This window comes from Hypanus sabinus, chromosome 20, assembly GCF_030144855.1.
Source record: "Hypanus sabinus isolate sHypSab1 chromosome 20, sHypSab1.hap1, whole genome shotgun sequence".
Classification (NCBI taxonomy): Eukaryota; Metazoa; Chordata; class Chondrichthyes; order Myliobatiformes; family Dasyatidae; genus Hypanus; species Hypanus sabinus.
The window spans coordinates 60,835,488-60,859,776 of NC_082725.1; the positions used below are offsets into that span (position 1 = coordinate 60,835,488).

The window sequence follows — 24,289 nt, forward strand, 5'->3', positions numbered from 1 at the left end:
AATGGGACGTGGAACTAAAATGTGTGGCCACTGGGAGATCCTGCTTTCTCTGGCGGATCAAGCGTAGATGTTCCACGAAATGGTCTCCCAGTCTGCGTCGGGTCTCACCAATATATAAAAGGCCACACCGGGAGCACCGGACGCAGTATACCACACCAGCCGACTCACAGGTAGCCACCCCCTCTGGTCTACTCCTATCATTTCGCATTTCCCCCTCCCCCCTCTACTTTCAAACCTCTTACTATCTTTCCTTTCGGTTAGTCCTGACGAAGGGTCTCAGCCCGAAACGTCGACATCGCTTCTCCCTATAGATGCTGCCTTGCCTGCTGTGTTCTACCAGCATTTTGTGTGTGTTGTTGTTTGAATTTCCAGCATCTGCAGATTTCCTCGTGTTTTCTCTATAAATGATAAGGTGTTTCAGTTTGTGAGATGATGGCATCCTCAGGGCTTCCATGTGCTTCCAATCCTGTCCCAAATGCAGCTTTTCCTTGTGGAGCAGTCCTGAGCCAGGGGTTCCCATGAGGTTTCCATTGATTGTGTGGATAGTCAGAGAGGCTTTTTCCCAGGGCTGAAATGGCGAGCATGAAAGGGCACAGTTTTAAGGTGCTTGGAAGATGGTACAGAGGAGATATCAGGGGTACATTTTTTTTACTCAGAGATTGGTGAGTGCGTGGAATGGGCTGTCCACAACGGTGGTGAAGGCAGATACGATAGGGTCTTTTAAAAGACTCCTGGACTGGTATATGGATCTCAGAAAAATAGAGGGCTATGCGTAACCCTAGGTAATTTCTCAGGTAAGGACATGGTCAGCACAGCTTTTTGGGCTGAAGCGCCTGTATTGCGCTGTAGGTTTTCTATGTTTCTATGAGTCAGTGGGAATTATACATTCACTCAAGGAGATTTTGAGTACATCCATGAATCATTTCCTCTGACTGCTTGGTCTTCCCTTTCAGTGACAGAGCCCAAAAACGAGTGCCTACTTTAGAAGACTGTTGCCAAGCCTACCAATATCAAAGTCTGCCCAGAGGAGCCCATTGACTGGGGCCTCAGTGCTGGGGATGTAGGTCTGAAAGAGTACTGTGACATTGGGTTGCGTCTCCTTGCAGTCAATTTGAATTTTGTGGAGATGGCATTACTGCACTGCATTGTATGATGTTGGTGGTTCAGGTCTCAGAGGCTCAGAGGGCAGGGATCATTTCTGCCTATTGAACTGAATTTTAATTTTAATCTGATCTTCACATAACCTTTTCTTCAATAGGCTCAAAGCTATACTGATTAAATACATTAAATGCAGTGGAGATCTGAGAGGTGGTCCATGATTTTCAGCATGTCACCATGCTTTTTTTTGTTGAGCCAGGGTACAACAGGGGCAGGTTGGTAGAGGATCTTTGTGTAAGGGCCATCGTAAAGTAGTTTAGGATATCAAGAGTTCACCATGGGAGGTCCTTTCCAGAGTCTGATAACGGAGAGATAGAAGCTGTCCTTGAGCCTGGTGGTGTGTGTTTTCAAGCTTTTGTATGTTCTGCAACACACACAAAGTACTGGAAGAACTCAGCAGGTCAGGTAACATTTATGGAAATTAATAACAATCAACGTATCAGGATGAGACCGTTCTTCAGGACCCTTTTTCTCAGCCCTAAACATTGATTGTTCGCTCTTTTCCAAAGATACTGCCTGACCTGCTGAGTTCCTCCAACATTTTATATGCGTTCCTTTGGATTTCCAGCATCTGAACAAATGCTTGTATTTTGTATCTTCTGCCCAATGGGAAGATGCCAAATGCTTACTCCCACCGACCTGCACTCAGCACAGAGTCATTGGAAGGTGTGGAGGTTCATGAAGTTATCTCCATGTTATGTTTTGTAACTCTAGGACATAAAACTAAAGAAAATGAAAGAAAAACATGGATCCAGGGATAACGTGTCTAGTTCCATTTCCACTTCAGTGAAGCACAATCTTATGACATGGAGGTGCAATGATGTATGCCATTCATGTATTTTTATATACAACCCATAATGAATTATTTAAATAAACAAAGAATGCTTAATTAAACAATATATTTGCTATAATACAACTACTATATAGACATACACAGCATAGTAAATTTTAAATTGTCCATTCAGACCTAACTGTAATCGCTATGGAGGATTTTTCACTCTTGTGAGATAACCACTTTCCTGAGAAGGGAGTTCACTTTGCTTGGCAGACTTGTGGCTTGAAACAATCTCAGGTTATATAACCATGTAACAATTACAGCACGGAAACCGGCCATCTCAGCCCTTCTAGTCCATGCCGACACTTACACTCACCTAGTCCCACTGGCCCTCACTCAGCCCAAAACCCTCCATTCCTTTCCTGTCCATATACCTATCCAATTTTACTTTAAATGACAATATCAAACCTGCCTCAACCAATTCTACTGGAAGCTCGTTCCACCCAGCTACCACTCTCTGAGTTTAGTTCCCCCTCATGTTATCCCTAAACTTTTGCCCGCTAACTCTCAACTCATGTCCTCTTGTTTGGATCTCCCCTACTCTCAATGGAAAAAGCCTACCCACGTCAACTCTACTCTGTCTATCCCCCTCATAATTTTAAATACCTCTATCAAGTCCCCCGTCAACCTTCTACACTCCAAAGAATAAAGACATCCATCATCACCCTTGTAAATTGAGGAGACTTCATTAGACCACCTAAGTTGGAAGTAGAGAGACCAAATGTGGACATCAGAAGGCCACACACAATTTTGTCCCTGACCACCCAATTTATTCTCTCAACAAAAAGACGTAGGAATAAAATGATATATCCCAACTGTGCTTCTTGCAGCAGTCTTATCCATTGAAACAATACATAAGTAATGAGAACATGAACTATCATAAATTATCTAAACATTTAAAAATTGTACTTAACACACAGATTTCCAAAGGGAGCTCTTATCATATGAGACTCCCCAACACAGGTAGTTACAATGAACAAGAACAGCAGTATCTGTTAGCCACAACTGGAATCTAGAGTCAAATAGTAAGAATCACAAACAAGAGAAAATTTGCAGATGCTGGAAATCCAAGCAACACTCACAAAATGCTGGAGGAACTCAGCAGGCCAGGCAGCATCTATGGAAAAGAGTACAGTTGATGTTCCAGGCCGAGACCTGCCTGGCCTGCTGAGTTCCTCCAGCATTCTGTGTGTGTTGCTCAAATAGTAAGAAGTGGGGTCTTCTGCTCACCAACTGTTATAGTGTTCCTTTTAATACAACTTGTTCAATGTTTTGTTTCATATTCATTTACAGGATATGAGTGTCACCAACAGGGTCAGCATTTATTACCCATTCTGTTTCTTTTTCATTAGAAAAGAATGCAGTTTGACACTGAGAGTATTGTTTGCTAAAGATAATCAGAATCAGATTTAATATCACCAGCATGTATTGTGAAATTTGTTGACTTTGTAGCAGCAGTACAATGCAATACATAATAATAGAAAAAGTCATTGAATTACAGTATGTTTGTGTGTGTGTGTGTGTGTGTATATATATATATATTATTTATATAAAATAAGTAGTGCAAAAGTAGAAATAAAAAAGTAGTGAGGTAGTGATCATGGGTTCAAAGTCCATTCAGATATCGGATGGCAGAGGGGAAAAAGCTGTTCCTGAATTGTTGCGTGTGTGCATTCATTGGTACCTGCCAAATGGTTATGCAATATTACTCATCACAAAGGAGCAATATTTGGTAAATTCAACAATTGCAATTCTAAATGTGCAGGGATAAAGCTTCTAAAACTTGTCTGTTGTGTTTGACCATTCTGTTAACTACTATATTATCACTAGTTAAGGTAACTGGGGTTCTTTATACAATCCATAAATTCTGCTGCTCTTTCAATATAGAATGAAGAGCATAGAGTAATACACCATAGGTGCTGAACACAATATCGAAATAAACTAATTTACCTACGTATGTACATGAATCATATCCCTCCATCCCTGCATATTCATGTTACTAGCAACCTCTTGACTTGATCCACAATCATATCTGCTTCCACCAACCCGTTCCTGGAACATGCTACCCTCTGTGTAAAAAAAAACTTGCTTCCGCATCTCTTGAAAATGTCATCTTCACACTTCAACCCTAGGGAAAAAAAGTTCTGATTGTCTATCTATGCCTCTCATAATGTTATATCACCTCCCGTCAGCCTCTGATGCTCCAGAGAAAGTACCCTACTGCAAGTTTGTCTTACCTCTCCTTATACCTTATGCCCTCTAATCCAGGCTGCATTTTGGTATCCAAGGCCTCCAAATCCTTCCTGTAATGGAGTGATCAGAATTGCACACAGTACTCCCAAGAGCAGCCTAAGTGAGGTTTTACATATATAACCAATGTTTTGTTTCCCTGCTTTAAATCTCTAACTCCTTTTGTGCCCTCTAGCTGCTGAAGAGAGTCCCACTGATGGCAGAGCAGGAGTACCTGAGCAGGACTCATCAACTAAACCAGCCATCTTACTTCCTGCCAAGAAGTCTGTAGCTTTCCACTGTGACAGTAATGAAATGCCTGCCAAACAGCAGTCCCAGCCGAAGCAGCCCCCTGCCCTGCCTCCAAAACCACTCACGAGAATCGCCCATCATCTGGCTGGTAAGTTCCCAGTATTCTGATTCTGTGAGAATCAGAATTGTTTAACATCACTGCCATGTGTTGTGAAATTTGTTATTAAGTGGCAGCAGTACATTGCAATATATAATCATAAAAACTATACATATATATACACTTATGTTAAATTTTAAAAGTAGTAAGGTAGTGTTCATGGGTTCAATGTTCATTCAGAAATCGGATAGCAGAAGGGAAGATGCTATTCCTGAATCATTGAGTGTGTGCTTTCAGACTCCTGTATCTCCTTCCTGATGGTAACAATGAATCGAGGGTAATGAGAAAAGGACCAAGGCAATAAACATTTCCTTGTATCGATTTATTGAGTCTAAATAAATGGATGTGATTTGAAACAGTTGAAATATCTGTTTTAACTTGCTAAGGTAAAGGAGACAGAAGACTCTGCTTATGGTGGGATGTGGAGCAACAAACAATTTGCTGGAGGAACTCAGTGGGTCGAGCAGCATCTGTAGGGGAAATGGAATTGTTGATGTTTCGCCTTGAAACCCTGCATCAGAACTGAGAGTCTATCATTCACTTGCCACTGTCTCCCATCTCCACCCACCCTCCCCTATCTGGAGCAACCTGCCAGTATTCTTGCATCTCTTCAGTCCCCAATACCTCAGGCTTCTGTCTTAATTCTCCCCTTCCCATCTGGTTCTACCTGATTCTGAATGCTATTTGCTTAACCTTATTGTTTGCATGATTTCTTTTTTTTTTAATTTTTCTCTCTATGCATTGGGTCTTTGACAGTCTTTTTTATTCTAATGGGTTATTCTGAGTTTTTTTTTGTTTTGTGGCTGCTTGTAAGGAGATGGATCTCAAGGTTGTATAAATACTTTAATAATAAATGTACTTTGAACTTTTGAACTTTATACAGGCTACCTCCCCTCTGCATTCTCAGTCCGGATGCAGGATTTTGACTCAAAATATTGACTTTCCTTTCTTCTCACAGATGCTCCTCAACCCACTGAGTTTCTCCAGCAGATTATTTGGAAGAGTTATGTCCTGAGGCATCTTGAGGGGTTTTTATAAGCTGTTCAGCATGTCCAACACTTTTTGCACGCAACTTCATACCATGGCCTAAAGTTAATGTTCATAACAGTGCCCAGCCAGAGAACCAACAATTGAACTACTCTTTACTCAATATATTTCGGACCTTGTTTATTTTTGATTCCTGGGTTCTTTTAGGAGTTCAGGATTGAGGACTTTCATTCTTCGTGATTGTTTATTTTAAAACTTAAACAAAGATACTAAGTGACAAGGCAGATGAGAGATAAGAAATTAAAGCGATTCGATAGATTCCATATGGCGTTTTTGAAAAGTCTGTCACCTTTATACTTGAGATAACAGAAATTCCTTAGATAACAGAATCCAATCAAAAGGATACACAACTATAACAAGTATTATAACCTCATTACTTAGCCAATATAAAAATGAGAAAGGAGGTAAACCGCTGGGTAGCTGCTATACCACCTCTGCCAGTAAGTGGGAACAAACCAGCACATACTGTGAAAATACATGCATGAAAAATGTTAGCAAAAATTACAATGTTAGTCTTGTATTAATTCAACTAATATCTTATCAAATGTATTTAAAAAACAACCAATTCTAACATAATATAGTCTCACAATGAAGCAACAGGACTCCCTGACAGTAGCCCAGACAGGTAACTACTCTTTAATTAATGTAGCAGAAGGCTAGGAGGGCAGGACAGGTAGTGCTACTGCCTCCCATATCCAGCAAGCATGGTTTGAACCTGACCTTGGGAGCTGTTGGTGCGGAATTTACACATTTTACCTGTCACTCTGTGGGTTCCTTCTGGGTGCTCCATTCACTCTGCATTCCAAAAGCATGCAGGTTAGTAGGTTAATTGTTAGCTATAAATTGGCCGTAATGTAGTAAGTGAGTAGAAGGAGAACCAGAGCAATAGGCACACAGGGTTGATGGGATTGCTCTAGGACTCAGACCCATTGGGTCAAATAGCCTCCTTTGCCAAAGGTTTCATTTCCCCAGCTGAGACCTGCTACAATGTTTGAGACCTGCATTGTTCATTCATTAGTGCTGCACAATTAAGAAACCAAAACTGCACAATATTTGTTCATTGATGTGACCGGGAATGTCCTGTGTAATTTGCACAGAAGGCTGAAAACCACTTCAGTGAAGGGTGTGGTGAGTACACAACATTGTTCAACACTGGGTTTTAGATAAATTCCTACTGCACACAGCAGGAATTTGTGTCCCACAATAGAATTTCTATGTCAATTCCTCTTCAGATGGTAGGTATAACATCAATTAGAAATTGGTAGGTTCTTTGATATTAATGGATATAATAACTCAGGTTTATAAAGTGAAGTGCTAGTTCTGATAGGCACTCCTTTTGATGCAATCACACTCCAAAATCTTCAAAAAATATTTCACACATAAGCCCCACTTATAACAAGAAAACGTCTCAGACTGAAGCACAAGCTGCCACATGAATACATTAATAAATGATATATAGATATGTGCAATAGACCACATCATGGCATACAAAGCTTTACAGTGACAGAACAAATTATATCACAGGAAAAGACAAGGAAACAAACTACTTCAAAATAATTTAAATTGGCAATTTATGTGCTTTTTAAGTATTCAGTTAGTTCAGCACAAGCAGAGAGACAGTAAACTTCAGCAACAACCTCCTCCAAAGTATTTGCAGTCAGGAGTAAATCCAGCTCACATTATGTTAATTTCAATATCCTCACAATGTCTTCATATCATGGCAGTTAACATCTCCATTGCCTATATTGGTCCATTGAAATCACCTTCCTGATGTTTAATTTTCAGTTTTCTGGTCATTATCCATACTTTGCCCATGTATCCCTTCACCTCCCCCCACCCTCCCCACCTCATCAGGCAACGTGTGCAAGAATTCTTTGTCACTGTGATTGTCTCCATTCTGTTAGTTCCCTCTGCCACTTGCGTCATTGAGAATCAGAGTCACAATTACATTTATTATCATTAGTATGGCTATATTGCCACCAGAATGTGGGCTGACCCCAGTTCATCCCCGAGTGTGTTGGTTGTTAACACAAATGACACATTTCAGTGTATCTTTCAATGTACAAGTGATAAATAAATCTGAATCTGACATGAATTTTTTTGTTTTGTGGCAGCATTACAGGGCAAAAACATAAAATTACTGTAAATTACTAAATTAAACAAATAATGCAGAAAGAATCCCTCTAGTCCAAAAACACAATCAAACTTCAGATTCAAATCCTGGTCCACCAAACATATGAATCATCTACGTATTTGTGGAATATATAATCTAATTAAATATAAAACTATTCTGTTTCAATGCTTTCATAAATAAGGAGATGGTGACAATCATGACAGTTCCAAGTGAGCTGTGTTTGTGGAATGCTGGTTTTGCAGTATCTACCTAACGTACTATGTCACAGGACTATGGTTTATTTTGCTTTCTCTATGTTCATTATTCTTTAACTTAGGACAAAAAGTCCAAAATTAAATTCAGCCCAGAACCTTGACTCTTTGCAGATCAAAATAATTTGATTTACTTTGATTTGCCAATAGTTTCCACAGAGGCAAATTGCTTTACTCTGCTTCTGTCTTACCTGATAGACTCCAGAGTCCAGATGAAGGATCTTTGACAACTGTCCATTTCCCTCCATAGATGCTGTTGACCCCTTGAGTTCCATCAGTGCTCTATGTGTAACTGGATTCCAGTATCTGCAGTCACTTATGCATCTTTATAAAATGTCTTTGTTACAAGTTACCATTAGAAAATGCAGAAGAGATTCAGTCAGCAGCCTTTCAATTGGTGCCACATGTTTCACATCACAGGAGGTAAACTGCAGAGGGTGGATGAGGCTGATGTAGGGATAGTACAAGGATCCTGTACATGCAGTGGGAAGTTACGCTGAAAGCAAAGACTTTGGACCTTTCAATTCAACTCAACTAAGTCGACTAAGGCCTAAGGGGCCGGTGTCAGGCAAAACCGTAGACCTTTCAACTCAACTCAACTACGTTGATTCGGGTCTTTCCTCAACCCATATTCCTTCAAGAGTCATCTTTCTATGCAGAAAACAGGGTATTGGACCTTCCAAAATTGGCAGAGGACCGTCTTCTGCCATAGCATATTGTTCTGCCACCAACATCATAGAGTCATAAAAATGGAAACCGGTTTTGCAGGTCAACTCATCCATGCCAAGATGACCAGCTGTTAGTCCCATTTTCCTGTGGCCCCCACACCTCTGAACCTTTCCTAACTATGTACTTGTCCAAGTGTCCTTTAAACGTTTGTTCACCTCTTTCTTCCTACGTTATAGTAATGGCTGCACTTAAGAAGTATTTTATTAAGCATGAGAAGTTCTGAGGACGGGAGAAGTGTTTTATAATTAAAGGGCTGTATTTTTGACTGCCTTCTTACTGTTTTGTTACTGAAGGAAGTTCTTGCCCTTTGAATACATGCATTTGGCCTGTGTATCTCTCTAACATTTCCTATCCATGTCCTTATCCAAATGTCTTTTAAATGTTGTTAATGCATGCACCTTCAACCACTTCCTCTGACAGATCACTCCATATACATCCCACCCTTTGGGTGAACAAGTTGCCCCTCAGTTTCCTATTAAATTTCTTCACCCTTACTTTAAACCTATGTTCTCTCATTCCTGATGCCCCACTCTTGGGAAATATGTGTGAGAGTTGTGAACACTGTGCCATTTAATTCAGATGGTTCCTTTGTGTACATCGCCATAATTTAATTTAGAAAGAAAACACCTAAACTAATTTCAAGGTTGAAGTAGCATATCTCATAGTACTTCCACTACTGAAGGACCAAATCTTCTCTGAGGGTATTGAATCTGAGGAGCAAGAAACAAGAAGCCAGAGGAAATTGAAGGCAGCATCTGTGGAAGCAAATGAAAAGTTAACATTTCAAGTCAAGACCTTCCATCTCGACTGAATGTTGGAGGGAGATGCCAGTATAAAGAGATAAAGGAAAAGGGTGCAGCAAGATCTAGTGACAAAGATAAGTACCATAAAGGGACGCAAAGCTCTGGTAGCAGATCTGGGTGAGAATGCTGTCAAAGAACAAGAGAACAGCAGTATTCACAGAGGGGACACTGAATTCCCATCAAAGGGAGAAGGAAATTGTCTCAAAGGTCAGCATTCCTTGAAGAGACTTCACAGTGGAGTGATGAAATGGAGTCAAGAGACTGCTGATGTTGGAAATCTGGAGCAATAAACAATCCTTTGACCCTTTCCAGCAGCAATCCGCCAATGTAGTCTGGTGTACGTTCACCCGCCATCCCTTTGCTGAAGTCAACAATCGGTTCTTTAGTTTTACTGACACTGAGGAAGAGGTTGTCGATGCACATTCACAGTATGAACTGGGCCATTTTGAGTACATTAGAACACTGAAACAATATTTTGTATTTATAAAAACAAAACGGTTGTTCCTTAATGAAGTACTCCTGATGTAGGATTGCAGAATCAAGCTAAGATGCATTATACCATGGAGCTGGCACCTTGAAGAAGCCATGCAGAGTTGGTGCTTACTACAGCTCAGTCACTTCCACACCAGTCATTCCCATGTACAGCTGCTTTACTATAACCGTCCAGTGGCCTTACAATGGAACCACCTCGAAGCCCACGTCAAGGTTTTGGATGAAATTGCAGAGTGTGACAATGGTATCCCATTTTAAAACTATTCTTCCCTCTTTCAGGTTTCCCCACTGCCTACACCATTCCTCGACTAAGAAGACAAACAGACAGGCAGGCAGCCTTCTCCCATGACTCTGCCCTTTGCACTTCTAAGAGACCAGTGGGGCACATGAGAGCAATCCGGGGTAAGTTGCCTCTGATTTGCTCCCTCTTCCCTTGTAGTGGTACCTAGCCAGAGTATTGTTATAGGTTTTTATTGTCACATACATCAAGTTACTGTGAAATACTTCATTTGCATGTCATGCAGATCGATCTTTCCACATATAATTACATTGGGGTAGTACAAAGAAAACAATGCAGAATAGAGGTATACAAGATTATGAGGGGTATGGATAGTGTAAGTGCAAGCAGGCCTTTTCTGCTGAGGTAACACACACAAAACTCAGCAGGCAAGTGGAAAAAATTGAACAGTCAAACTAAGAAGGTGGGGAGAGGGGAAGAGGAAGTACAAGGTGGTAGGTGATTGGTGTAATTGAGAGAGGGGGAGGGGTGCTAAAAAGCTGGGAAGTTAATGGTGAAAGAGATTGGCTGGAGGAGGGGGAATCTGATAGGAGAGGACAGAAGGCCATGGAAGAAAGGGAAGGGGGAGGAGCACCAGAGAGAGCTGATGGGCAGGTAAGCAGATACATTGAGAGAGGGAAATGGGAGTCAGAAATAGAGAAGAAGAGGGGGTGGCATTTGCCAGGAGTTCAAGAAATCAATGTTCATGCCATCAGGTTGGATGCTACCCAAAAGGAATATAGTTGTTGCTCCTCCAACCTGAGTGTGGCCTCATCGCAGCAATAGAGGAGGCCATGGACTGACATGTTGAAATGGAAATGGGAAGTGGAATTAAAATCTCCACCAGGATATCCCACTTTTTCTGGTGAACGGTGCTTGGCAAAGCGGTCTCACAATCTACATTGGGTCTCACTGATGTACAGGAGGTCATACCAGGAGCACTGGATACAGTAGATGACCCCAACAGACTCACAGGTGAAGTGTTGCCTCACCTGGAAAGACTGTTTGGGACCCTGAGGGAGGGGGCAGGTGTGGCACTTGTTCCACTTGCTAGGATAAGTACCAAGAGGGAGGTCAGTGGGGACAGACAAATGCACAAGGCAGTCATGTAGGGAATGATCACTGGGGAAAGCAGAAAGTGGGAGAGGGTGAAGGAAAGACGTGCTTGGTGGTGGGATCCTGTTGGAGATGGTGGAAGTTACAGAGAATTATGTGACGGACGTTGAGGCTGATGGGGTGATAGGTGAAAACAAGAGGAACCTGATCCCTGGTGGGGTGGTGGGTGGATGGGATGAGGGCAGACATGCATGAAATGGAAGAGTGAAGGCAGCATTGATGTTGGAGGAAGGAAAACCCCCTTCTCTGAAGAAGAAGGACATCTCACTATTTCAGGAATGAAAAGCCCCATTCTGAGAGCAGATGCACTGGAGACAGAGGAATTGAGAGAAGGGGGAGGGGTACTACAACTAGAGATCATGGGTTAAGGGTGAAGTGTGAAAAGTTTAAGTGAAAATGAGGGAACCCTTCTTCACTCAGAGAGTTGTGAGAGTCTGGAACGAGCTGCCAGTGAAAGTGGAGCATACGAACTCAATTTCAATTTTTAAGAGAAGTTTGGATGGGTATATGGATGGTAGAGGTATAGAGGGCTATGGTCCCAGTGCAGGTTGATGGGAGTAGGCAGATTAAATGTTTCCCCATGAATTAGATGAAGGTTTCAGGGTTTCAAAGGTACAATTTAATGTCAGAGAAATGTATACAATATACATCTTGAAATGCTTTTTCATCACAACCATCCACGAAAACAGAGGAGTGCCCCAAAAAATGAACGACAGTCAAATGTTAGAACCCTAATGTCCCCGCCAGCTCCCCACTCCTGCACGCAAGTGGCAGCGAGCAACAACCCCCCCCCTGCCCCACTGGCAAAAAAACAGCATTGGCGCTCTGCCACCAAGCACTCAAGCGTGAGCAAAGCAAAGGGAATGTTTATGTGCTGTACTTTTCTGTGACTCTAATATACTTGCAGCTAAAGAGAAACTGCTGTTCAGAAAGGCAAGTAAAGTGCTTGGATCACAAAATGGCTAAATGGGAGATCAGGAGTTCATCTTTTAGCTTATAAGATGTCTGTTCAAGAGTCTGGCACAGGGAGATAGAAAATGTGCTTGAGCCTGTTGCTACGTGTTGTCAAGTTGCTGTATCTTCTGCCTGCAGGATAGGGAAGAGGAGAAAATGACCAGAGTGGGAGGGGCAAAGGAACCAAGGCTGCTGGAGCAGTAAGGCAGTAGCTCTGCCCCTCTGTAGTGTGTTTTATTCATGGGCATTGGAGTTTCCATACGAGGCCAAGATGAAACCAGTCAGAATGCTGTCCACTGGCACCTCTGTACAAGTTTGTCATTGCCTTCTATTATGCATGCAAGAGTCATGGATGAATGGTTAACTGCTGCCTCGTTCTCCAATATTTTGTTTCACCAGATGCTGGCCAACCTGTGAAGCTGCCTTGTATGCCGCCGGTGAGATTGTCACCCCCTCTACCGCCAAAGAAAGTGATGATATGTACTACATCACAGGCAGCCGACACACCCACCAATTCCTATTCTGCAGCACAGAAAATCACCCAGCAGCCTTCCCAGCTACATTTCGGGGGTTCCCATTCCTCGGCCTTAACTGGTGCGATGACTCTCCATCCTGCAGTGCCCACAAGCAAGGTGATAGAAGAACTCAACAAGACACTGGCCTTGACAATGCAGAGGCTGGAAAGGTAATATGGCAGCCATCATATAGCTGTAGAAAAAAATTACAGTACCAAAGGAGGCTATTCAGCACATTTTATCCAGGCCTGTTGTGAAGGGCTCCCGAACTTAATCCCAAATTAGATCTCTTGAGTCCACAGCCTTGCAGGCTGTAGCTATTAAAGTACAGACCTAAAGGGGTGAAGATTCTGCCTCTGCTGTCCTTTCGGGCAGTGAGCTCCAAAGCTGCTTCCATGTTTAAATCCTTACACCTGCTAAGAAATAGAAGCTTCTTATTAGCTCTGTTCAGCTGCCATTATAATTCGACATAGCTTAATTAGGTATTCTCATACCTTCCTCAGCCCCCAAGAAAGCAACCTTCCAACATTTTCGCATTGCTACTAATTTTGTAGGCCAGGCAATATCCTGGTCACAATTAGAACAAAGAACACAGAACACTATTGCATAGTGCAGGCTTTTCAGCCCATGATGTTGAGCCAACCTTTTAACCTATTCTTAAGATCAATTTGGCCCTTCCCTTCTAGTAAGCACAACGTTGTGCTTGTGGGAGATTTTAATTTTCCACACATAGACTGGGAAGCCCATTCTGTAAAAGGGCTGGATGGTTTGGAGTTTGTAAAATGTGTGCAGGATAGTTTTTTGCAGCACACATAGAGGTATCGACTAGAGAAGGGGCAGTGTTGGATCTCCTGTTAGGGAATGAGATGGGTCAGGTGATGGAGGTATGTGTTGGGGAGCACTTTGGGTCCAGTGATCACAGAACCATTAGTTTCAATATAATTGTGGAGAAGGATAGGACTGGACCCAGGGTTGAGATTTTTGATTGGAGAAGGGCTAACTTTGAGGAGATGCGAAAGGACTTAGAAGGAGTGTATTGGGACAATTTGTTTTATGGGAAGTATGTAATAGAGAAATGGAGGTCATTTAAAGGTGAAATTTTGAGGGTACAGAATCTTTATGTTTCTGTTAGGTTGAAAGGAAAGGTTAAAAGTTTGAGAGCGCCATGGTTTTCAAGGGATATTGGAAACTTGATTGGGAAAAAGAGGGAGATCTATAATAAATATAGGCAGCATGCAGTAAATGAGGTGCTCAAGGAATATAAAGAATATAAAAAGAATCAAGAAAGAAATTAGAAAAGCTAAAAGAAGATACGAGGTTGCTTTGGCAAGTAAGGTGAAAATAAATCTGAAGGGTTTCTACAGTTATATTAATAGCAGAAGGATAGTGAGGGATAAAATTGGTCCCTTAGAGAATCAGAGTGGACAGATATGTGTGGAGCCAAAAGAGATGGGGGAGATTTTGAACAATTTCTTACAGTTCATTCTTTTCTGTCCAGAGACCCCTCGCTCCGACCACAAATCCGAAGTATTCCACAGACCCTGCGCCTGTTAGGTCTTTGATCTGACACGTCAGGTGTCTGTATTTGATCGCTTTCTCCCTCCATCCTCTTTCTAGAGCGTTGTGGTTATCCTCATACCGGATACTAATGTCCACTACTGCCGCCCTTCCTCCCTTCACGAAGATCAGGTCTGGCTTCCATAATGATCCGTCTTCTGTCCGAATATGAGGTTCCACAAAAGCCTTCCATCCGTTCCTGCAAACTTTTTCCTTCAACTTGTCCATCACCTTATTATGTCTCTTTATCCGACTCCTCTTAACCGCTCCACACCTTCCAGATATGTGTGCTAGTGTCTCATTAGCCACACCACATCTTAAACAGGTTTTTATTCTCCGGTCTTCCCCTTTATTCCTAGTGCACCTAGTTGGGTACTGACCGCATCTCAGCAGCAATGCGTCCACGATTTGGTAAGCTTTCCACCCCTCGTGGTTTCTCAGCCACCAATTAGAAAACTCATTCCCTTTGAAGTCTTTGATTCCCGAACCTTGTTGAGCGAGACGGGCCCATTTTGCAAACTCTGCTGCTCGCCAATCTAGCTCGAACTTGGGAATAGTACCTTCCCCCTCCACCATCATCTCTCCTAGGAAGCTATCCAACATATCTGGGCCCTCTCCCAGGTATGTTTCAATATTCAGATTTCCATCTCCTCTAACATCCTTAATTATTGAATTGTGTAAGGTAAGGGAAACAAGTAGGGAAGTTATGGAAACTATGATGATTAAAGAGGAGGAAGTACTGGTGCTTCTAAGGAATATAAAAGTGGATAAATCTCCGGACCCCGACAGGATATTCCCTAGGACCTTGAGGGAAGTTGGTGTAGAAATAGCAGGGGCTCTGACAGAAATATTTCAAATGTCATTAGAAACTGGGATGATGCCAGAGGATTGGCGTATTGCTCATGTGGTTCCATTGTTTAAAAAGGGTTCTAAGAGTAAACCTAGCAATTATAGGCCTCAACACACACAAAATGCCGATAGAACACAACAGGCTAGGCAGCATCTATAGGGAGAAGCGCTGTCGACGTTTCGGGCCGAGACCCTTCGTCAGGACAATTATAGGGCTGTCAGTTTGACGTCAGTGGTGGGTAAATTAATGGAAAGTATTCTTAGAGATGATATATATAATTATCTGGATAGACGGGGTCTGATTAGGAATAGTCAGCATGGATTTGTGCGTGGAAGGTCATGTTTGACAAATTTTATTGAATTTTTTTAAGAGGTTACGAGGAAAGTTGACGAGGATAAAGCAGTGGATGTTGTCTATATGGACTTCAGTAAGCTCTTTGACAAGGTTCCGCACGGAAGGTTAGTTAGGAAGGTTCAAACATTAGGAATTAATATTGAAGTAGTAAAATGGATTTAACAGTGGCTGGATGGGAAATGCCAGAGAGTAGTGGTGGATAACTGTTTGTCAGGTTGGAGGCCGGTGACTAGTGGTGTGCCTCAGGGATCTGTATTGGGTCCAATTTTGTTTGTCGTATACATTAATGATCTGGATGATGGGGTGGTAAATTGGATTAGTAAGTATGCAGATGATACTAAGGTAGGTGGCGATGTGGATAATGAAGTAGGTTTTCAAAGCTTGCAGAGAGATTTAGGCCAGTTAGAAGAATGGACTGAACGATGGTAGATGGAGTTTAATGCTGATAAGTGTGAGGTGCTACATTTTGGTAGGAATAATCCAAATAGGACATACATGGTAAATGGTGGGGAGTTGAAGAATGCAGTAGAACAAAGTGATCTAGGAATAATGGTGCATAGTTCCCTGAAGGTGGAATCTCATGTAGATAGGGTGGTGAAGAAAGCTTTTGGTATGCTGGCCTTTATAAATCAGAGCATTGAGTATAGGAGTTGGGATGTAATGTTAAAATTGTACAAGGCATTGGTAAGGCTGAATTTGGAGTATTGTGTACAGTTCTGGTCACCGAATTATAGGAAAGGTATCAACAAAATAGAGAGAGTACAGAGAAGATTTACTAGAATGTTACCTGGGTTTCAGCACCTAAGTTACAGGGAAAGGCTGAATAAGTTAGGTCTTTATTCTTTGGAGCGTAGAAGGTTGAGGGGGGACTTGATAGATGTATTTAAAATAATGAGGGGGGATAGATCCAGTTGTCGTGGATAGGCTTTTTCCATTGAGAGTAGGGGATATTCAAACAAGAGGACATGATTTGAGAGTTAGGGGCCAAAAATTTAAGGGTAACACGAGGGGGAATTTCTTCACTCAGAGAGTAGTAGCTGTCTGGAATGAGCTTCCAGTAGAAGTGGTAGAGGCAGGTTCGGTATTGTCATTAAAAAAAAATTGGATAGGTATATGGACAGGAAAGGAATGGAGGGTTATGGGCTGAGTGCGAGCCAGTGGGACTAGGTGAGAGTAAGCGTCGGCACGGACTAGAAGGGCTGAGATGGCCTGTTTCCATGCTGTAATTGTTATGTGGTTATATGGTTAATTGGCCTCCATTTTTCTTTTTCTTCATCTTCTTCTGAGGGTTTATGGTGGTTGGTAAACAGCTTTTTAGGTGCATTGCCGCCACATTCTGAACTGGAGTGCAGGCCAGGATATCTAAATCCCATATTTACATTTGTATCAAATTCTATAAAAATGACCTGTATTCTTAAGGAACTCCAATATATATTTAAAGCAATAAACTTATGCAAGATATTAGAAACATGGAAACAGAGAAAACCTACAGCCCAATACGGACCCTTTGGCCCACAAAATTGTGCCAAACATGTCCCTACCTCAGAAATTGCTAGGCTTACCTATAGCCCTCTATTTTTCTCATCTCCTTGTACCTATCCAAAAGTCTCTTAAAAGGCCCTATTATATTTACCTCCACCACCATTGCCAGCAGCCCATTCCACGCACTCACCACTCTCTGAGTAAAAACCTTAACCCTGACATCTCCTCTGTACCTACTCCCCAGCACCTTAAACCTGTGTCCTCTTGTGGCAACCATTTTCAACCCTGGGAAAAAGCCTCTGACTATCCACACAATCAATGCCTCTCATCATCTTAAACACCTCTTTCAGGTCATCTCTCATCCTCCATCGCTCCAAGGAGAAAAGGCCGAGTTCACTCAACCTATTCTCATAAGGCATGCTCCCCAATCCAGGTAACATCCTTCTAAATCTCCTCTGCACCCTTTCTATAGCTTCCACGTCCTTCCTGTAGTGAGGCAACCAGAACTGAGCACAGGACTCCAAGTGGGGTCTGACCAGGGTCCTATATCGCTGCAACATTACCTCTCGGCTCCTAAGTTAAATTCCACAATTGATGACGGCCAATACACCATACGCTTTCTTAACCACAGAGTCAACCTGCGCAGCTGCTTTGAACGTCCTATGGACTCAGACCCCAAGATCCTTATGATCCTCCACACTGCCAAGAGTCTTACCATTAATACTATATTCTGCCATCATTTTCACCTACCAAAATGAACCACCTCACACGTATCTGGGTTGAACTCCATCTGCCAATTCTCAGCCCAGTTTTGCATCCTATCAGTGTCCCTCTGTAACCTCTGACAGCCCTCCACACTATCCACAACACCTCCAACCTTAGTGTCATCAGCAAACTTACTAACCCATCCCTCCACTTCATCATCCAGGTCATTTATAAAAATCACAGAGTAAGGTCCCAGAACAGATCCCTGAGGCACTCCACTGGTGACCAACCTCCATACAGAATATGGCTCATCTACACCACTTTTTGCCTTCTGTGGGCAAGCCAGTTCTGGATCCACAAAGCAATGTCCCCTTGGATCCCATGCCTCCTTACTTTCTCAATAAGCCTTGCATGGGGTACCTTATCAAATACCTTGATGAAATCCATATACACTACATCCACTGCTCTTCCTTCATCAATATGTTCAGTCACATCCTCAAAAAATTCAATCAAGCTCGTAAGGCACAACCTGCCCTTGACAAAGCCATGCTGACTACTCCTAATCATATTATACCTCTCCCAATGTTCATAAATCCTGCCTCTCAGGAACTTCTCCATCAACTTATCAACCGCTGAAGTAATACTTACTGGTCTATAATTTCCTGGGTTATCTCTATTCCATTTCTTGAATAAAGGAACAACATACGCAACCCTCCAATCCTCTGGAACCTCTCCCGTCCCCACTGATGATGCAAAGATCATTGCTAGAGGCTCAGCAATCTCCTCCCTCGCCTTCCACAGAAGTCTGGGGTACATCTCATCCAGTCCCGGCAACTTATCCAACTTGATGCTTTCCAAAAGCTCCAGCACATCCTATTGGCGTATCTTCAGGCAGCACTTCACAAAATGTGAAATCCACTCCCTCATCTCTGTGTTCTGTCTCTCCACATCTTTGCCGATCTCTGTTGAATTTTCGATCTCTTCTTGGCTCTCTTTCCTCTCGAATTCTTCTTCCTCTGTTTCTTCCTGTACTCCGCTGATCTCACATCCGCGGACCTCCTTCGTTTAAATATTGGCCTTCCTCCTATAAATTCAAGTCTTCTGCTCAACGGCGCTCTTCCCTCTCCCATCAGCACCATCGGGGTGCCACCTGACCCACAACCTGGGCTCTCTTCATCATTCTGCGCTTGTTCTTCACCACCCACTGCTTGATCCTCACTTTCACATCTCACTTTCTCTTCTGTGACAATTACATTGTCTTTGTTTTCATTTTCTACTTTCTCCTCTGCACCCATTCCTTCTTTGTGGCTTCCATTTATCATGTTGTTATCCCATATATCCTCATTTTCACCCACTTGGTTCATTGTTGTGCTGGCTACCTCTGGAAGAGCTGGCTCAGGACCTGGTTTTCCATCTGGCTGTTCTTGAGGACTAATTACATGCTGCTTTCCTTCATCCCTTTCTTCCGTATTATCAGCCCTAATATTCTGGCTCCCCGTTCTATATTCAGATTCCTAGTGCTGAGCTCTGAATAATCTGCCTGTAAATCCAGATTACTCTCAGCTGTACACAGATTACCCATTTCATGTTCTGACTCTCCAACCTCTGGATCTAAGCTTCCTGCCTCCAGCTCCATCTCAATTATAGCTGCTCGACCAGAGCATCTCCAGCTTTCAGGCTCCATTTGTTCAACATTGGGCACCATTCCCCCAAATTTCCTGCTCCTAGTTCAGCTGTTTATGTTAAACTGTACATTATTCTGTGCTAACTTTAAAATCAACCATCCCCTCGTTTGATTAACTTGGACACCTCCCTCTATTTTTCTATTATTCACGTGCCTATCTAAGGGTTTCTTAAATGTCCCTAATGTATCTGCCTCTACCACCACCGCTAGCAGGGCATTCCATTCACCCACCACTCTGTGTAAAAAATATTACTTCTGACATCCAACCCTGACATAATTTCCTCCAATCATTTTAAAATTGTGCCCACATGTATTAGCCATCTTCACCCTGGGGAAAAGTCTCTGGCTATGCACTCAATCAATACTTCTTATCATCTTGTACACCTCTATCAAGCCACCTCTTATCCTCCATTCTAAAGAGAAAAGCCCTCGCTCATTTATCCTATGTTAATAAAACAAAGTGGTTGAGAGGACAAATTCAAGCACATTAGTGCTCTAATATGCTTTGTCTCATCTATTGAAGAAAATTTTCCTTGCCGCATTTTAATCTCATTCACCTGCCCTGCCAACCTGAGGGATCTGTAGCCATCTAATCTAAGGACCCTCTTTCCAAGCACCCACCTCCACACAGTCTATCCCCAATCCCACATAATCGTCGTCATGTTGCCTCCAGAAGGAACCGTTCCTTTCCCCCTTTCCCCTATTCAGAATAACTCCTTCCAATCTGTCTCTCCCTCACCATAATGAATCTCCCTTCCTGATCTTCCCTGACCTAACATGGCTTTACCTTGAATTCCCTCCTGGGATCTCTTCTTCCCTGTCATCCCTCCAATTTCCCCCTCCCATGATCTCTCACTCACTGTGATCTCTCTCTGGTTCACTCCTCACTTCCTGCAGTGTCCTACTTGATTTTTCCCCTTCCACCCTCTCACCTGATTTTTCTGAGGACTTGTATCCAGCCTGGATCAATACACAATTGGCTGGAGGAACTCAATGGGGTAAGCAGCTAGAACATCATCTTTTGATCACTCCCTCTCTCTTTTTGTGGCCATTTCTCCTGTGATTTAATAGCAGTGTGATCTATCCATGTGGTGTCACTGAAATCCTTCCCTAGGATAATCTTATTTCCAAGTAATGGATCTACTGGAACTTTCTCATGCTATTGGCTCCTAGTTTTCCACTCTGCATGTGGGAATATTTTTCAAACACTTCTCAAAATTTTAATGACTTCCACAAGGCCTACTCTGTAGTCTTTCCTTTTCCAGATACCTCTGAGCAGTTTTGTTTCCTCTGATGTCTTCCTCTTCATTTGTTGAAGGGATGTGAGCTTCCCAGGCTGAGCCAGGAGACATGTGCTTAATACATAAGTTACTTGGAAGTGTGGAGGAGTAGAGGGATCTGGGGGTACATGTCCACAGATCCCTGAAAGTTGCCTCACAGGTAGATAGGGTAGTTAGGAAAACTTATTAGCTTTCATAAGTCGAGGGATAGAGCTTAAGAGTCGCGGGGTAATGATGCAGCTCTATAAAACTCTGGTTAAGCCACACTTGGAGTACTGTGGCCATTTCTGGTCGCCTCACTATAGGAAGGATGTGGAAGCATTGGAAAGGGTACAGAGGATATTTATCAGGATGCTGCCTGGTTTAGACAGTATGCATTATGATCAGAGATTAAGGGAGCTAGGGCTTTACTCTTTGGAGAGAAGGAGAATGAGAGGAGACATGATAGAGGTGTACAAGATATTAAGAGGAATAGATAGAGTGGACAGCCAGCACCTCTTCCCCAGGGCACCACTGCTCAATACAAAAGGATATGGCTTTAAGGTAAGGAGTGGGAAGTTCAAGGGGGATATTAGAGGAAGGTTTTTCACTCAGAGAGTGGTTGGTGTGTGGAATGCACTGCCTGAGTCAGTGGTAGAGGCAGAAACACTAGTGAAATTTAAGAGACTACTAGACAGGTATATGGAGGAATTTAAGGTGGGGGTTTATATAGGACACAGGGTTTAAGGGTCGGCACAACATTGTGGGCTGAAGGGCCTGTGCTGTGCTGTGCTATTCTATGTTCTATGTACATCATCAGGCTGAGCAGCATCTGTAAGGAGAAAGATGTTTGGGGTCATCGTTCCAGCTGCTTGCCCCATTGAATTCCTCCAGCCAGTTGTGTATTGATGCAGATTCCAGCAACTACATCTTGTGTCATAATTTAATTGCCCATTCCTGATTGCCCTTGAGAAGATGGTGGGAAGCTGTCTTAAGTTGCAGGAATAAGTTCCAGGACTTTGACCCACTAATGGTAAGATGTATGTGTCACCTTAAACTGGCTCACATCACTTCAAACCTTTTTTGTATGATATCCATGCTGAGATTAGAGTAACACACTGGCAGATGAACTACCATTGCTGCTACTGCCTCACTGCTCCAGCAGCCTGGCTTCCATTGCACATCCAGTGCTGTTCACAAAGATTGTATGTTCTCCCTGTGACTATGTGAATTCCATTCCCTCCCCTGCACCCCATCCCAGTGCTCCAGTTTCCTCTCACATCCCAAAGATGTGCCAATTGGTAGTTAACCGGCTGTTGTGAATTATCAAAGATCCAAAGCACATTTATTATCAAAGTGTGTATGCAGTATACAATCCTGAAACTTGTCTTCCCCACAGTTAGTCATGAAACAGAGAACCAGGGAACCATCCCTTTAAAAGAAAAACATCAAACCCTCCTCCCCCTCCTCATACACAAACAAATCACGCAAATGGCAACAAAAAAAAAAATCAAAAATATAAAACGCAGAAGGCATATTTCAGTTCAGTTCACTGTTCATTATCTTCAGGCCACCCAACTCAAATGTCACTCAAGAGCAACCAGAACTAAAAGTAGAAATAGAACGCATCATAAATATTGAATTAGAATTTTACCTAATTATGTGGTTTCTAGGGGGAATGGGAGGTGAGGAGAATAATGTCCAGGGAATAAGTGGGGCTGGATTGATGGAAATGTTCTAAATGCTGGCATTGACCTAATAGGCCACATGGTGTCATTCTAAGTCATAAAGTGTATATGAGAAATATGGAGTGTATGAGCTTAACTTCTATATAGTGAATGTTGGCTTAATACAACAGTGATTTTGATTTTATTTTGGCAGTTCAGGATTGCATACAGGAGAGAGTGGGATGAAAACAGGAAAAAGCAATACACCCGACATCCGACAAGTGCCAACAGTGGTGGTTGATTATGATGATGACAAAGAGAATGTGCCTAATGAATCGGACTATGAGGACACTTTCAGTATGCACGGGGAGGAAGATGAAGAGGATGAGGGGGATAATGATGATGATGACGATGACGATGATGACAATTTTTTCACAAGTATGGAAAACATCAACTCGCTACATATGCTATGGTCTGCCCAGCACCAGAGAAAACCAAACTAGTGATAAAACTCTCATAAACCAAACAGTGGTGATTCTGTGTCTTTCAGGCTGTGTGGTTTTTCATCAGTCTTGTGTTTAATGTAATCAAGTCAGTTCAAGTTCATTGTACAGTGAGGTTCAGTGAAAATCATGTTTGCAGCAGCATCACATGCATGTACAGTTGGTAATACATAAATTATACAAGATGGTGAAGAGAAAATAAAATACTGCAGAAACAAAATACTAGTGCAAAAAATACACAGAGTTAAGTCCATAGTAGTACCAGACTTGGTCCATATAGTGTTCCATTGTTGATTGAGTTTGTGCGGGTCCATTCAAATATCTGATGGCTGAAGGAAAACAGCTGTTTATATATTTATGTAATATATATATTAGATGCTTTACCTTTCAAATAAACACTTAACACATATCTTGAGAATTAGGTGTTAGCCCATCAATAAACATGGCATTTATCTACCAGCAATTAAATTCAAAGTAGAAAGATATCACATGTGCAGAGTTTAACTTAGTAAGAGTGTCAAAGGTTATGGGGAGAAGGCAGGAGATTGGAGTTGAGAGGAATCATAAACCACCCATGACAGAATGACAGAGAAGTCTTCAAGTCAAGTCAAGTTGCTTTTTATTGTCACTTCGACCATAACTGCTGGTACAGTACACAGTAAAAATGAGACGATGTTTTTCAGGACCATGGTGCTACATGAACAATACAAAAACTACACTGAACTACGTAAACCAACACAAAAACTACACTAGACTACAGACCTACCCAGGACTGCATAAAGTACACAGAATGGTGCAAGCATTACAATAAATAATAAACAAGACAATAGGCACAGCAGAGGGCAGTAGGTTGGTAGTCCGATGGCTTGGGGGAAAATCTGTTACATAAGTAATCAGCTACATGCTTGATTCTGCCACATGGCTTGATTCTGCTCCCATGTGTTATAATCTTAAGGTGTACAGCAGAAGGGGAGAATTGTTGAACATATAAGTTGTTGTTGTTTTCAAAATATTAGTTTAATAGGCTGAGTTTCAGTGGATTTGGAACTGCAATAGAATCTGAATCCAAGGCGCAAAGCACCTGTTACCCAGCCTTCATAAGGTCCAGGGATAGCAGAACAAGTGACATGTGGATGTTCCACTCCTAGGACATGGGTCAGCTACTTAAATAATGCAGAGAGGTTGGTAGCCCCTGATTTCATCTTCATTGCAAGCATTATAAGGACAGTTGGGTTTTCCTGGCTTCAGGAATGATGCCACAAGGATACCTTCAGGACTG

The 24,289-nt window shown here is 42.3% G+C and overlaps 1 protein-coding gene across 1 annotated transcript in view; it reads left to right on the plus strand.

The window, feature by feature from the left end:
* The window catches only part of LOC132378572 (phosphatase and actin regulator 1-like), a 446,543-nt gene that overhangs the window by 376,487 nt on the left and 45,767 nt on the right, over window positions 1–24,289 (plus strand). The window contains exons 5-8 of the mRNA XM_059945581.1: window positions 4,419–4,622; window positions 10,367–10,489; window positions 12,834–13,119; window positions 22,722–22,945. Coding sequence (XP_059801564.1) covers window positions 4,419–4,622; window positions 10,367–10,489; window positions 12,834–13,119; window positions 22,722–22,945 — 837 coding nt within the window. The remainder of the gene's footprint in view (window positions 1–4,418; window positions 4,623–10,366; window positions 10,490–12,833; window positions 13,120–22,721; window positions 22,946–24,289) is intronic.